Source organism: Protobothrops mucrosquamatus, unplaced genomic scaffold, assembly GCF_001527695.2.
Source record: "Protobothrops mucrosquamatus isolate PMUCROS unplaced genomic scaffold, P.Mucros_1.0 scaffold358, whole genome shotgun sequence".
Taxonomy (NCBI): Eukaryota; Metazoa; Chordata; class Lepidosauria; order Squamata; family Viperidae; genus Protobothrops; species Protobothrops mucrosquamatus.
Window position 1 is genome coordinate 460,838 of NW_015386693.1, and position 15,381 is coordinate 476,218.

The 15,381-nt window shown below is 34.4% G+C and overlaps 1 protein-coding gene across 1 annotated transcript in view; it reads left to right on the forward strand.

The window, feature by feature from the left end:
- PAN3 (poly(A) specific ribonuclease subunit PAN3) overlaps positions 1–15,381 on the forward strand; it is a 70,693-nt gene that overhangs the window by 33,199 nt on the left and 22,113 nt on the right. Inside the window, exons 7-10 of the mRNA XM_015815650.2 lie at positions 6,935–7,085; positions 9,727–9,974; positions 11,289–11,393; positions 14,508–14,565. Coding sequence (XP_015671136.2) covers positions 6,935–7,085; positions 9,727–9,974; positions 11,289–11,393; positions 14,508–14,565 — 562 coding nt within the window. The remainder of the gene's footprint in view (positions 1–6,934; positions 7,086–9,726; positions 9,975–11,288; positions 11,394–14,507; positions 14,566–15,381) is intronic.

The following is a 15,381-nucleotide window of genomic DNA, read 5'->3' on the forward strand; positions in this document are numbered from 1 at the left end:
CTTCAAATTTAATATCCTGTTTCAGTTTTGTCTTAGTATAATAGATTTATAGGGATGTGCAAAACTCACCTATTCAGGACTGTTATGATTTCTCTAAAAGTTTAGTTTCTGGATTGGTCGGTTTTTCATGTCTGCTTTGCTTTCAGTAACTTTTATTGCACTAATGATAGTGCTAATAAAAGAAAGAAAACGTTGAGATGTTCTTCTCTTATCAGCCGTTCCAGATCATTGTTTTCCCAAGGTAACAACAACAAAAAGTATAATAATATCATACTTGAAAGTTAATGCATGAGGGGCTAGATTGGTATTCTGCTGCTGCAGAAGCAGAAGAGCCATGGTGGCACAGTGGTGAAAATGCAGTACTGCAGGCTAACTCACTGCTCAGTTCAGGAGTTCGATTCTGAACTGCTCAAGGTTGACTCAGCCTTCCATCCTTCCGAGGTCAGTAAATTGAGGACCCAGATTGTTGGGGGCAATATGCTAACTCTGTAAACCACTTAGAGAGGGCTGTAAAGCACTGTGAAGCAGTACATAAGTCTAAGTGCTATTGCTATTGTAGCAGAACAAAAAGGTATGAATTTCTCTCTAATGTAAAATCACAAACTATGAATATAATATTGTACAAAATTAGTATGTAAATAACAAGTTCAATGGTAGTAGTCTGCATTAGTTTGGCAATATTTTATGTAGCAATTACAGTCACAAAAGGATGCATTTTGTGCCTGGAGAACTGCTACTAATTAACAAGTTAATGTTTCACAAAAGCAGTTATATTATTTTGCATTTAAAAAGAGGGAGATTTTTGAGGGACTTGGGAGGACCTTGAGAATCTTAGTTTTAATTTAATATTTCAATATTTTCTTCAAATAGAAGAGGGGAATAGCAGAATATCAGAATAGGAGAACTTAGTGACTAAAACTCTGAATTATTTTCACTGTAATAATGAGTAGGCAGGTTTGTCCTCTTGAATCTAGAACATTTCAGTCTTAGCTTTGGAAGATACAAAATATTTATCATATATTTTATAATATAACAATATATTATATTGTTCATCATATAACAACAATCATATAATAATAGCACACACACACATTCTATTGTTATAACACATAACAATATCACCATTCACTTGTTTATCACTTGGAGGAAGGCAAAATAGTACTTTGGTTTTGGATAGATCTTACAGCTTTTTTTTTATAGCGCAAGGGTAAACTGTAATATAGATTGTTGCTTAATGAGGGTGTGGTAAATTTGTTGTTGTTCCTTAATGACTTGACCTATATACACTCTCTCCTTTCAGTTCAAGAAGTTAAGCCTGTCTCTATGTCTAGTTGTTTTGGCGCGCAATGCCCTAGAGTGGCAATCTGAGGGGAGGAGTGGAAACAGTTTATGTCCAGGATGTGAGGGACCTATACATGTTTTCTCAGCCCTCTTTCTGGCTCATGTAGTATATAGGTCCTCAATAGAAAGCAGACTGGTTGCAATTGCTTTTTCTGCAGGCCCAACTATCCGTTGAAGTCTGTACGTGTCCTGTTTGCTGTACCAAACCAGTCAGTTATAGAAGTACAAATGACAGACTCAATAATTCCTCTGTACAACTGTTATCAACAGCTCCTTGGGCAGTCTGAACTTTTTGAATTGACACAGGAAGAACATTCTTTGTTGTGCCTTTTTAATGATGGTTCTAACTAATGTTAGGTGTCCATTTCAAATGATGATTATAGAACCCAGAAACTTAAAAGTCTCTACTACTGGTACTGTGTTGCCTAATATAGTAAGAAATGGTAGAATAGGAGGGCTCCTCCTAAAATCCACTTTCATCTCTACAGTTTTAAGTGTGTTCAGCTCCAGGCTGTTCCAACTGCATCTTGAATGATGCAGACTCGTCTCTGTCTCAAATAAGGCAAACTTCAGTACTTTAACAGAGGGATCCTTAGAGATGCAGTCATTGGTATAGAGAGAAAAGAGTATGGGAGAGAGCGATAGGCTTAAGATACAGAAGGATCTGGACAGACTTGAACACTGGGTGCTATCTAACAAAATGAAATTCAATTGTGAAAAAAGTAAGGGTCTACATTTAGGCAAGAAAAACCAAATGCACAGGTATAGTATAGGTGGTACCTTGCTCAATAGTAGTAACTGTGACAGGGATCTTGGAGTCCTAGTGGACAATCACTTAAATATGAGCCAGCAGTGTGCTGCAACTGCCAAAAAAGCCAACACAGTGCTAGGCTGCATTAATAGAGGGGTAGAATCAAGATCATGTGAAGTGTTAATACCACTTTACAATGCCTTGGTAAGGCCACACTTGGAATACTGCATCCAGTTTTGGTCACCACGATGTAAAAAAGATGTTGAGACTCTAGAAAGAGTACAGAGAAGAGCAACAAAGATGATTAGGGGACTGAAGGCTAAAACATATAAGGAACAGTTGCTGGAATTGGGTATGCCTAGTTTAATGAAGAGAAGGACAAGGGGTGACATGATAGCAGTGTTCCAATATCTCAGGGGCTGCCACAAAGAAGAGGGAGTCAAGCTATTCTCCAAAGCACCTGAAGGCCGGACAAGAAGCAACGGATGGAAACTAATCAAAGAGAGAAGCAATCTAGAACTAAGGAGAAACTTTCTGACAGTGAGGACAATTAACCAGTGGAACAGCTTTCCACCAGGAGTTGTGAGTGCCCCAACACTGGAGGTTTTCAAGAAGAGACTGGACAGCCATTTGTCTGAAATGATATAGGGTTTCCTGCCTGAGCAGGGGGTTGGACTAGATGACCTCCAAGGTACCTTCAACTTTATTATTATTATTAGCATTCATCCCTGGGGGGCATCTGTGCTAATTGAATAGGTATTCGATCTGATTTTACCTAGCTTCACTTGCTGCTTTTTATCTGTCAGAAAGCTTATAATCCGCCTATAAGTGTGGACAGGCACAGCTAGCTAAGCTAGTTTAGAGTGAAGAATTTCTGGAATGATGGTACCGAATGCCAAGCTGAAGTCTACAAATAGGACTTTTGCATAGATCTTTGGGGATTCAAGATGTTGTAAGATGTAGTGCAATGTCATGCTAACAGTATCATCTGCCAATCTATTTGCATGATAGGCAAACCGCAATGAATCTAGCAGCGGATCTGTGATGATTTTCAGGTGGGCCAGCACTAAGCTTTCAAAGGTTTTCATAACTATGGATGTCAGAGCATCTAGTTTGTAGTTGGTCTGCAGTGTAAGCTTATCAAATACTAAGGTGTACAGTGCATATTACACAGATTGAAAGTTTATGGCATTGGAAGACAAGCCTGTCTCTCCTTATCCCATTTTTTATGAAAGTGTGCCATTCATTTTTTATCATTCTTTTGATTTCTTTATATGGTAGAAAAGGGTGGCAAGTAAACTGCATTAATTTAATATGTAATGAAACAAAAGTAGAGGTCTGAGAGTTATAAGAGAAGCAAAAGATGAAAAAGTTATTTTTTTTGTTGCCTTAATACAGTTGTGCCCTAAGAACAGAACAGAACAGAACAGAACAACAGAGTTGGAAGGGACCTTGGAGGTCATCTAGTCCAACCCCAATTCTGGAAAATGAGATGTAAAAATTACAGTGAAATCATTATGTGAATAACTTTTATCAACCATTTTCTCTTATTATATTCTGATCAGGGCTATATTATGCTTATTATGCTTATTAGGCATATTATTATTATTATTATTATTATTATTATTATTATTATTATTATTATTATTATTATTTGTTCATAAAACCAGGAAAATTTTATAAATGTGATGTAAGTTGGGTCTTGATTCAGCGGTTTGTGTGTTTCTATCATACAGTATTTTATCATATTTTCCATGTTTCATATTTGATCTGTTTTCATTACTGCATTTTAAAAGGTGGATTTTTATCTCTTTTCCCTTTTACTTTGTACATATGTGTAGACAATTAGCAATTGTTTCCAGAATTTGTTGTATTTGAAAATAACATTTGCTTGTGTCATGATACTTCATTAAAATTAAATACGATGATTTCCAGTTTCCAGTTTCTTAATGGGGAAACATGTATTGTGCCATCTTGTTATGTCAAAATGTCAGGAATGAAAAATATTGGATTTGGATCAGATTTCTGTAAAAATGCTGTGTTTCTTGAGGAATAGATACAAAGGTAGATGATGCATGTAAAGATATACAGTAGATTATTAGTCTTGTAAAACTTGTATTAATTATTATATATTATATTATATAATTTAATTATTCATTTATCAGTGAGATGCTGCCCATCTCACCAATAAAGCAACTCTAATGCTCAAGAAGTGGTTGTAATAACTGTTGCAACTTGTAAATTATGGCACAATAAGTGCTATAACATTTCTGATGTGACAAGATTTTTTTAAACATTATTAATAAAAGTAAACAGGTATTAATTTGTATTTAATAGACTGAACAGCAAAATTATTGTTTTTTTAAACTAAGGTCATACCAGGAACTCTGGGGGCAGTGATTTTTTGTTTTGTTTTGTTTGTTTTTATTCGATCAGCTCTTAAGTCATAGTACTGTCAAAACACATTGCATTTTGAGGTAGGCTATAGAAAAAAGGGAACAAAGGCTAGGATGAGTTTTGAGAGATAACTAAACTTGTGATACTTTGGGTGGCAGATAGTTTCTTTTTGGTTAGTGACTTCCAGCAAATATATCTATGATCTTAAGAATGTCTGAAGAGGTGTACATGTTAATTAAAAAAGTTCAGTATTTTTATCCATTATTTTAAATGTATAGGCTTTCAAATTGAGGGTGGCTTTATTGGGTAGTGAGAGAATAGCTAAAGACACTTAATTTAAGGATGGTCCTGATAAAAAAAAATAACCCTAAGGCAATTATGACGAAAGCTACATATCTTTTGACAGGTATCATTAGCTTTATTCACAAAGCCCCACAAAAAATCATGTATGCAGTTGCCGTATCACAAAATTTGAGACTGTCCCAGTGATTCAAACTCCTCCTCTCAAAGGCCTCCATTATTGTGACTTTTTCTGCACTTTATTAAATTGTGTTACTTCTCAGCAGTGTGGTGACTTTCTGGTTAATTTGTTACTTAAGTTTCCTTAAATATACATATACCATTTTTAATAGTAATAACAGTTAGACAACCCACAACCTGTTGGGTCATCTTTTCAGACCTATTTCTTTACCTAAACTGAGAAGCAGAATGAGCAAGGATGGGCAAAAATGCCATGAGAGCAGGTGTGACTTCTGGCTTCCCCATTGACTTTCCTGGGGGAAAGCTGGCAAGGTGCAGTGAAAATGATGATCACTGACCATGGCAGCATGGCAGCATGGCAGCATGGCAGCAGTGAAACAACATTGCCAGACCTATGGGAGTCATGGGTTCCAGATTTTTGACACATAATCTTTAAGTTGGCTCATTTGAGGTCCATTGATTCAAAAATTGTTGTCCGATGATGCACAATTTTGTCAAGTTGAATGTTACAAAGAGACAAACAGGAGAGTTTTAGTAGCATATAATAAATTAAAAATGACTTAAGAAATCTTTACAGGAAAATCTAAACTTAATGGTCCATTTGAGGAGGAAAGAATATCAAATCCAAATGTACATTCTTTATGTAATTTATGTCACTCGCACTTGAATTTTTTACATACATTTTATATCATTTTCATAATTTCATATTTACATAATTTGTGCAAATTTATGTCGTTCGCAAAATTGCATTATTACGCAAATGATATAAATTAACAAAATTAAACAAGAATTTGTCAACACTGCTTCAAAAATAGTAGACATTATACTTTGTTTGAAGGCAAAGTCCAAAATAAACTTTGTCCATTGTATCTGAAGCCTGCTGAGTGAAGGATCAGAATATTGATATTTTACTATAATTAGATAATAACCTGAAATGCACAATTATTTTTTTTATGAAAAAAGGTAGGGGAAAATCTCATGTATTGAACCTGGATAAAAGAAGGCAAATAAGAAAGATAAATATATAGTATTCTGCTATATGTTATTACACTTTAACATGATTATAATTCATTCTATCTTTTTAAATATGATAATAGTTGCATTATTAAATATAGTATTTTAGCCAATAAACTCATAACTGCATGCTGAAATGCTATAGCTATACAAAGAATGTTTTATTGAACTATTCTAATTCATCCAGCATTTGGTACTGAATTATATAACCACATCAAGATTCAAACTGGGATTTACAGTGATTGATGTTGCAGGGGGAATATAATTGCTTCTTTGTTATTTAATTTATATCGATTGATTACTATGTTCTATTATGTTAAGGTTTTTATAGTTTATGTTGTTTTAAGTTTTACTGCCTCTCTGTTTTTTTCCTTTAAATCATCTATAAAATGTAATTGATAACTGATCTTTGACCATAAATCATATTATAATAACTAACTAAAATAAGCCTTTTGAAATAATTCTACAGTCTAGTTGTCTAAAATATCATCTGTTTATATGAATAGGCTACCATCAGCATAATAATAAAGCTGACAGTTGCTCAAATATAATTGACCCATGTGTATTGCAGATTTGCAGATCTTAAATTATAAAGAGAGTTATATGGAGATCTGTATTTCAACAGACTTCTTATGGTGAAAGAGATCCAGTTAGGACAAAAATGCCTACCTTATTTGAATGTTTTCTTCTTTTTCCTTCTCTTCTTTGTCATATAATATTACAAACCAAGCCCAGTTTTGAAAAGTTATGGTTAGAGAACAGTTATAGTAAAAGGGGAATAATATATAAAGTCCACATTAACTTCACTGGAATAATTTTAGTCTTTGGACCCTGGCATTAATGTCTGCTGAAATTTGAAATATTAGATTTTGGAGTTTAATTCCACTGAATTATTTAGTAGACAAGTATGTCTTCACATTTAACATATAATATATCCTGATTTTTAAACAGACGCCAAATCCCACTGCAAGTGAGTTTATTCCTAAAGGAGGATCAAACTCCCGACTTGGTAATATGTCACAGTCCAATATCTCTGCCTTCTCTCAAGCCTTGTTCTCCCATCCTTCCATGGGAAATCCTGCAAATCCCGGATTAGCTCCAGGTAAGTTTAGAGTAATTAGTATACTTTTTATTATAATATAGCATGTAAGTTGCTAAGTAGTAGTAACTAATTTATCTTGTTGTACCTTAGGAATTGATTGATATAATAAGTTTTGGCTATGCATATTGTAACTTCATGTAGTTCTAATCACTTTGCCACCTTATACAAATTGCTTTGTTATAAGAGTAATTCTTAAAGGTTTCTTGTAATTATTTGGCTTTAGTAAGTTATATATAGACTATTATTTAATTATTCTAGGCGCTAAAAAGAAGTTATTAAATTTTCCTAAAGTAGTGAAGGCCACTAAAGAGTGGCCAGGGACACAAACCTGAACAAAAGTATAGATATGTTTGTAAAACAATACATGAGCAAAACAATGAAAAGTCAGGATTCTGGGATGTTTGATTATAAAATCATTGATATTCATATTGTTTTGTTTCTGACAGTAAATGCTCATCACTGTTCCTGACTTTTATATTAAAATTAGAATAGTTTGGAAAAAAATTTTATTCAACCAAAATCTCTATCAACTGTCCTTCCAAAGTTTTGTAGATTTTATAACTAAAAATATAGGCGTTCGGAAGTTTCAAATGTTTGAATCAAGATTCTGATTCAAAATCTAAGTCAGGGGTGTCAAACTGCCAGCCCATGGACCGGACGCGTCACGAGGAAACCACTCCCACCCCATTGCCGGCAATGGGGAAAAAGTTCCGATATGTTCACGTGACGTCGCGAGTTCGACATGTCTGATCTAAGTTGTATGAAGATTTCAAATAATTCCAAAATGAATTATTGAACTGAGATTTGAATCAAATCTTGTGATTAGTTCCTACATCCTATATTGCCGTCAAAGGAGAGAGAGACTTTTGGTCAGGCCATTTGTGCTTCTAGACTTAAACACTTTTGACTACAAGATCTATACAATCTAATTAGCTTTTGATAAGATTGGACTTGGAATCACATGAGACCTGCTGGGCTAAGACCCCTGTTCCTGTGTAGTTGTTCTAGGTAGATATCTATATTAAAGTATTTTCTTACTTGAATCCTCCTGGTGATCGTAAGTTATTTATTTTACAGTATCTATAGCTGTAGATAAATATAAACAATTTTTTGAAAGTTGGTTTCAGGGACCCAGCAGTACGCCAGCTGGGTGACTTTGAGCCAGCCATGCTTTTTCAGTCCAACACCTCAGAACAAGGATTGTTGTTGTGGGGAAAATAGGAACAGGAAGGATAGATAGGTAGGTAGGTTGGTTGGTTGGTTGGTTGGTTTTTATGGATTTTTATGTTGTGAAATTTGTTGTAAGCTGTCTGGAGTCACTGTATAAGTTGGTGGTCATATAAAGGTGTTTAATAAATAACAATTATGTATGTTCATTGTTTTGAATTATTATAAAATAATAAAAACAGGATAAAAAATCTAGGAATTAGATGAATAAATAAATGTTAGTATTTGGAAAGGAGTTTATTTTAAAACAATATCATTTAAAGGGATTAATTACAATGTTAGAGAGATCCAAGTTAAGGCAATACTAAGCTATGGAAGTTTACAAATGGCCAGTCCCTGTCTTTGAGTCCAATCTACATGCAGTTTAGGAATAAAATTGGAAGAAACGTGTGTACCATTATGTGTGAATCATCTTGGGCCTGAAGAAAAAATAGGGTGTAAATCTAACAAATAATGAAAGATGTATCTTGATCTACTGTATATTATGAATTTTCCTGCAGTTAAGAGGATATAAAAACCGCACAAATATAAGACTCTTTAAGTTATGTGGCTTGAGCAAGAAATGTAATGTGGAGAAATAAAATTAAACCTGAAGCTTTAACCTTGAGAAATTGTTCTGAAAATATAGTTTTCCCAGAGGAAAATTATCATTTAAGTAAAACTGGGCGATGATGATTACATTCATTGTTGTGTGTAGCCTAGGGAATCTTAACTTAGCATTCTTCACTAATTCTTCTGCAGGATCAGAGATTTTTTTTTAATGTCATAGATACTATAGATAGAAACGGAATTTCATTCATAAAAATGATTGGTCTACCAAGTTGTTTTCCCTTAAAGACAATGCCTTATAATATTGAATACAAAACATCAGAGGTCAGTAAACTTATGGTAGTTTTTATTTGTTTAACTTTGTCATATTTCCCACTTTTTCATATTTCCTATAATAAAGGTATTTCATTTTCTTATGGGTGCTATGGCGAATGAGAAAACGTACTCATGACAGAATGATGCACTTCAGACAATGCTGGAATGTTCTGTTCTTCCTCCAGACTATATCAAATCTGGTTATTGTCATTTTGGAAGAAATTTAATATGATCTGGAGGAAGGAGTTGTCTGCAATGAAATGTTCCTAAATTGGCGAGTTTTGCACATCACTAGATTTATTATAAGGCTGAGGCATTGATTTCAATATGCAACCTTGAGGGTATGTTAATCATCATACATGATATGTGTTAACAATTTTATCTGAATACTGAATATAAGTTGAGGTTTGAGACATTTTCAGTTATCTTGTTCCAAAGTTCTTTTTTTCTGATCTGTAAGAGAATTCATAATTTTTCAAGTTTTAGAGTTCATGTGGGAACATATTCCTGGTTTACCAGCAAGTCTTTTTCCCCCTTTTATTTGCACAAGGAATGTCACTGTCAGCAGGATCTTCACCCCTCCATTCTCCTAAAATCACTCCTCATACATCTCCTGCTCCTAGACGAAGAAGTCATACACCAAACCCAGCAAATTATATGGTGCCTACTAGTGCCTCTACACCAGTTACTAATGCTGTCTCACAGCCCCCCACAACTGGCCAAGTGATTCAGAAAGAAACTGTGGGTGGAACAACCTATTTCTATACTGACACAACTCCAGCACCTCTAACTGGAATGGTAAGGTTTAGCTTCAGTTGTGAGGATACTTGTCAGCAAAAAATTGTTTACTCTTTTTTCAGTATTTATTTGCTAATAAATGTCCCTTCTTCATATTTAAATTATCTCTTCTCTTCTTCATATTTTATAAAGGAGGTATTACATGTACTCAGATATGATAAACTATGTTTGCTTTGAATTAATTCTTGGCACGGTAAGCCATTGTTATCATGGTAAACAGTTATTATAGCTTCTTCCAAAAATAGCCTTTTATCTTTTTGCATAGGCTATACTTTTTGTACAGTTCTTTCCCCCAAGAACAGATGGGAAGAAGCTATAGCTCAGTGGCAAAGCTCTGATGTCAAGGGATAAGGTATCTTAGTGAAATTTTTAAGAGCTGTTGCCAATTGGAACAGATGTTAGTAGCTAGATGTCATCAAAGTGAATGGAAAGTATTTCTGTATTTTCATTAGAAATTCTCTTAAGTAAGTGAAATTTTAACAGGGAGAGTAAGCTGTTTATTTTTTTTTAAATATAGGGCCACCTGATGCCTCAGGTTTGCCTAGAAGATATTAGATATTTGCCTAGAAGACATTTATATGTTAAGGATAACTGGCTTCTTAAAGAACTTGATTTGTTCTCTGGAATGAGAGGATTTGTCCAAAATAGAATTGGAACAGCTGCTAACAACAAAATTTTATGAACTGTTAAGTGATTAATAAAGATCCTTATATGAGAAAATTTGACGCTTGCCTGAAATGGAAATAGAGAACCTTTAGTTATTAATCCCTTTATCATATATAAAAAAAACCTCTCTAGCAAGAGATTCACCTTACAGTATAAAATACAAGTGGGATCAACATTTTAATTAAAATTATGTTGCAAAAGTTATGAGTTTTAATTTTTTTTAAAAAATAATAACTATTTTTTCCAAATAATAGAGCAAAAAAACTAAGCAAATCTGAGATATGTTAATAAGAAAAAAGAGATTTGGAGTCTGAAATAATCAAGTTAATTTAGACAAACTATAGTGAGTGAAAGGTATGTTAGAATCCTTTGTGGAATGGATGTTGCCAAAATTAGCTATTCAGTATAAGTTCAAGCCTATAAAAGACTGTATGGTATCTAAGAAGCTCATGTGTAAGGGTGAAGGTTTGTTCTCCGAGCTTGTGGGTTGGTTTCCGAACGTTTCGTTACCAGGCTAGGTAAACATCTTCAGCGGCGTTTTTAGCTCATGTGTTTAAGGTGCTTCCTTGAATGTATTAAGAAGGTTTTTAAGGTCTATTAATTTTTCAACTTCTGAAAGTTGTCTGTTTCCTAATTGACTTTCAATAGGTATTCCCAAATTATCATATTTACCCTCCAACCGCACCTCATGTTGCTTATATGCAACCAAAAGCTAATGCACCTTCCTTCTTCATGGCTGATGAACTCAGACAGGTAAATTCTTTTTAAAATATAAAAATAAGTAATAGATTTTATTCCTAAATGTCTGCACAATTTTTCCTTTAAATTTTGTAAAAAGCTGTATTCAGCACATTATAAAACAATGTACTGCATTGTGAGAAGTGCAGTACATGCACAAGTACACTATTTGAATTGGAGGTGCTGTATGAGAACTAATAGCAGCTTGCATATTTATTTAACCTTAACACTGGGCTTTGGCAAGGTTTCATATTCATATTTTTAGTCCTTTTGAGGAAAACGTCATAATGAGAAAGGCTGTAAGTATGACAAATGTGAAAAGATTACTCAAGACTTAAAGATTTGGATTTTGCAGGTGAAATTGCACTTCTGGCAGAAACGTGGAAATGTTCATAGGACATGATTGCCAATTTGAAAATAGAGGTTGGTAAAATCACCCTGAGGATAAATAAGAACTGTGTGAAAGTCATGCAATTTGGAAATCTCCAAAGGAGCATGTAGTTGGTTGTTGGACACAAACCCATTGAGGAATTACAGAAATTCGCCTATCAGGGAAGTTGCACTATGAAATGATGGAGACACTGAGAAGCAACATTAATTACAAAGAAAAGCATAGCCAATGTTGCAAACTCTGCATCCAATTTGGTCTAAATAATAGTAGTGCAACAAGGATCTGTTTTCACAATGCCATCAATGTCTTAGTAGCAATATATGCAAGCAAAACTTGGAAAAATCATGCATGTGATAGCATAAAAGCTCTACCTGTATTGCTCATGAAAAATCTTTGTTGTCAGTTACCAAAATCTTCCTTCTAATAATGAGATTTTAGGAAGTGACTCCTTCGGATAACAAGACATGGTGAGCGATTGCAAGTTATATTTTGGTGCACATTTTGTATCTGCTGGATACCTGTTACCCAAGGACTGTCATTTGTTGGATACCACCTGGAGGAAAGAAGAAGTGAGACAGATCCATTAAAATTGGCCCAAAGAAATTGTTAAAAGAAAACTTGATAAACACTGGATTCACATGTGAAGAAACAGAAACCATTAAAACTGACTAAAAATTATTGCAGAAACTTGTTACCCAGTGTACTGAAAAGTATAGATTCTAAATTCCTAGACAGGATTTAGTTACTCGCATGGAATGACAGCGTAAATAAAATACTAGCAAGTTATCATACAGAATAATATAAACATATATAGGATTGTAGTGTTGGTCATTAATTCTCAAACAATGAGTATTCAGTAAGAGTCATTTAGGTGAAATGAGCGGTATAGAAATTTTATAAATAAATAAAATACAGGTAGTCCTCTACTTATCAACCATAGTTGGGCCCAAAGTTTAAGGAGTTCCCAATCCCCTGTCCATGGACCGACACCAGGCAGCGGCATGCCAGAAACCGGTCCATGCAAACCGGTCCACGGGATGCAGGTAGTACATGAAACCACGCCCCCCCTGGTCTGCAGGAAAACCTCTCTCCACGGAATCAGCCCCTGGTGCTCAAAAGGTTGGGGACCTTTGGCTTAGTGGGACATTTGTTAAGTGAGTTTTGCCCCATTTTACTATCTTTTTTGCCACAGTTGTTAAGTGAATCACTGCAGTTGTTAAGTTAGTAACATGGTTGTTAATTGAATCTGGTTTCCCCATTGACATAGCTTGTCAGAAGGTCACAAAAGGTGATTACATGACCCCGGGACACTGCAACCTTCATAAATATGAACTGCTTGCCAAACACCCAAATTTTGATCAGGTGACTATGGGGATGCTGCAACGGTTGTAAGTGTGAAAAATGGTCATAACTCACTGTTTTCACTGCCATTGTAACTTCGAACAGTCACTAAATGAACTATTGTTAAGTCAAGGACTACCTGTACTTGTAAAGGTTTTAGTCTCCAATTCCTTTGTATGGTACATATCTGATTGTAATATCAGCTATAACCATTGTCAAATCAAGCAGTGCATCTTCCTTCCATTGCCTGTCTTCTGATGTGATATGGCACCTTTTATCTTGAGATAGCCAATTATTAGAAAACAAAACCTAGTTTAGCTAACATATATTCCTTGAAGATTGTATGAAGAATCTTGAGGTCTGCATTTAGTTCATAGGCCAACATTTATGTAACAATATAATACTGTGGAAAAGAAGCTGATTATGCCTCAAGGATGTGGTGTAATTGTAGGAAAGCAAACCATAACTGTACTAAAATGTTTGAGCAAGCTAGTTGATATAAGATGCTTCTTTTGAATATCATGTTTAATACATGTAATGTGTAGAGGTTGATAAATGATTTTTTGCTAGAACAAATTGTAAAAAAATATTTATTTGTAAGGCTGTGCAACTGCATGTGTTTCTGGAATTGCATGATGCCCTCTATAGTTGTGAGGAAAAGTGTCACTTGGCTTAAATAGTTGCAGATAGATGTTACATGATCACCATCACATGATTTGAAGCACTTTTTTTGTTTTTGAGTCAGAAGCCATGTCATGGTTATTTGAGGTCAAGTGCAGGTTTGTAAATATGCCTGAAAAAATTACTAGAATGTTTTTTACTTATAAAAATGAAGTAGTAGCCTCTTCTCCATAATCTATTTCCTTACATAGATGTAAACATATCCTTGTGATGATCTGGACTGAATTAAATAGAGGACTGGTCTAATGCCCATGCTGTGTTTAAATGTGAATCTTCAGCATTGAGAAGAGAAGACTAAAACGATTGCTTGAGAATAGTGAGAGACAGCTAAAAAATGCTAGGACAAAATGCTACTATTAAAGCGCAGTGTGAAAAATCTGGGATGGAAGACCATTTTAATTGTAAGAATTACTTGCTTTAATTGTAAGACATACTTGCTGAAGAGCAGTCTAGAAGTTTCTTGGTAGGACTAGGTAGAGTCAGTTCTTAAACCAGAAGAATTACTTGGCTTTTGGATATATCCAACAATCATATTCAAAAGTTCATAGTTCTCAAAGAAGTTTACTTTAGGTAAGCTTTCGATTTTGATAAAGCAGTCAGACCAAATAAAACAGAAAAATACATCAGTTTATTTTTATAGTTTAACACAACTCCATTTAAAAAACAACATAAATGTTATACTTTATCTGTAAGAGTATAAAATGTTTCACTTATAGGAGCTGATCAACAGACACTTAATTACAATGGCTCAGATAGATCAAGCGGACATGCCTGGTAAGTAATTAAAGATCCTGAATTTTTACTTGTGTTGGTGAAGTGCATTTATGCTTGCTTTCAGTTTCATAACTCTACTAAATTACACATATTCATACACATACACATACACATACTATATATTATATAATACTACATTAGAGTGCAGTGTACTCTAACTAGCAATAAAGCAGGAATGACAATCTTTTTTTTATGACATTTAACACTTTAGGGACAGAGCTGCAATGATGTAAATACACTATATGTGAGCTGGAGTAGGTGTTGAGGGGACTTCATGATTCTGGGATATGCCTCTTTTAGAGTGTACACTATAGTTTGTCTGTTTTTCACCTTAAAAACAAAAAAATGATATCATTTACAAAATTGGCACCAAAAGCCACAGGTTGCCCATTACTGTGTTAAAAAGTTCCATTTTTGCATGCATTGTGTTAGCTGCCTGACTTGAATCCTTGTGGAGTGCAGAAAATGCTTCAAATCATGCAAATACTGGGACTGTATAGTCATGTGGCCGCTGCTAGGGTTTTTTTTGAATTTAAAGAACAGGACAGCTCCGTTGCCATTATCTAGAAAGGGATGGGATGGAGTAAGGCAGGAGACTGTGGATAGAATAGAATAGAATAGAATAGAATAGAATAGAATAGAATAGAATAGAATAGAATAGAATAATAACTTTATTGTCACTTTGAATGTACGCTAATCAGCGTACATTAAAATGAAATTTCGTTGCATTCAGCTCTCAAAGGGTCACCACCTCCAAGATACACTACCTAAATACGACAAAAATAAATAAATACAGAATTATGCATATACCCATAT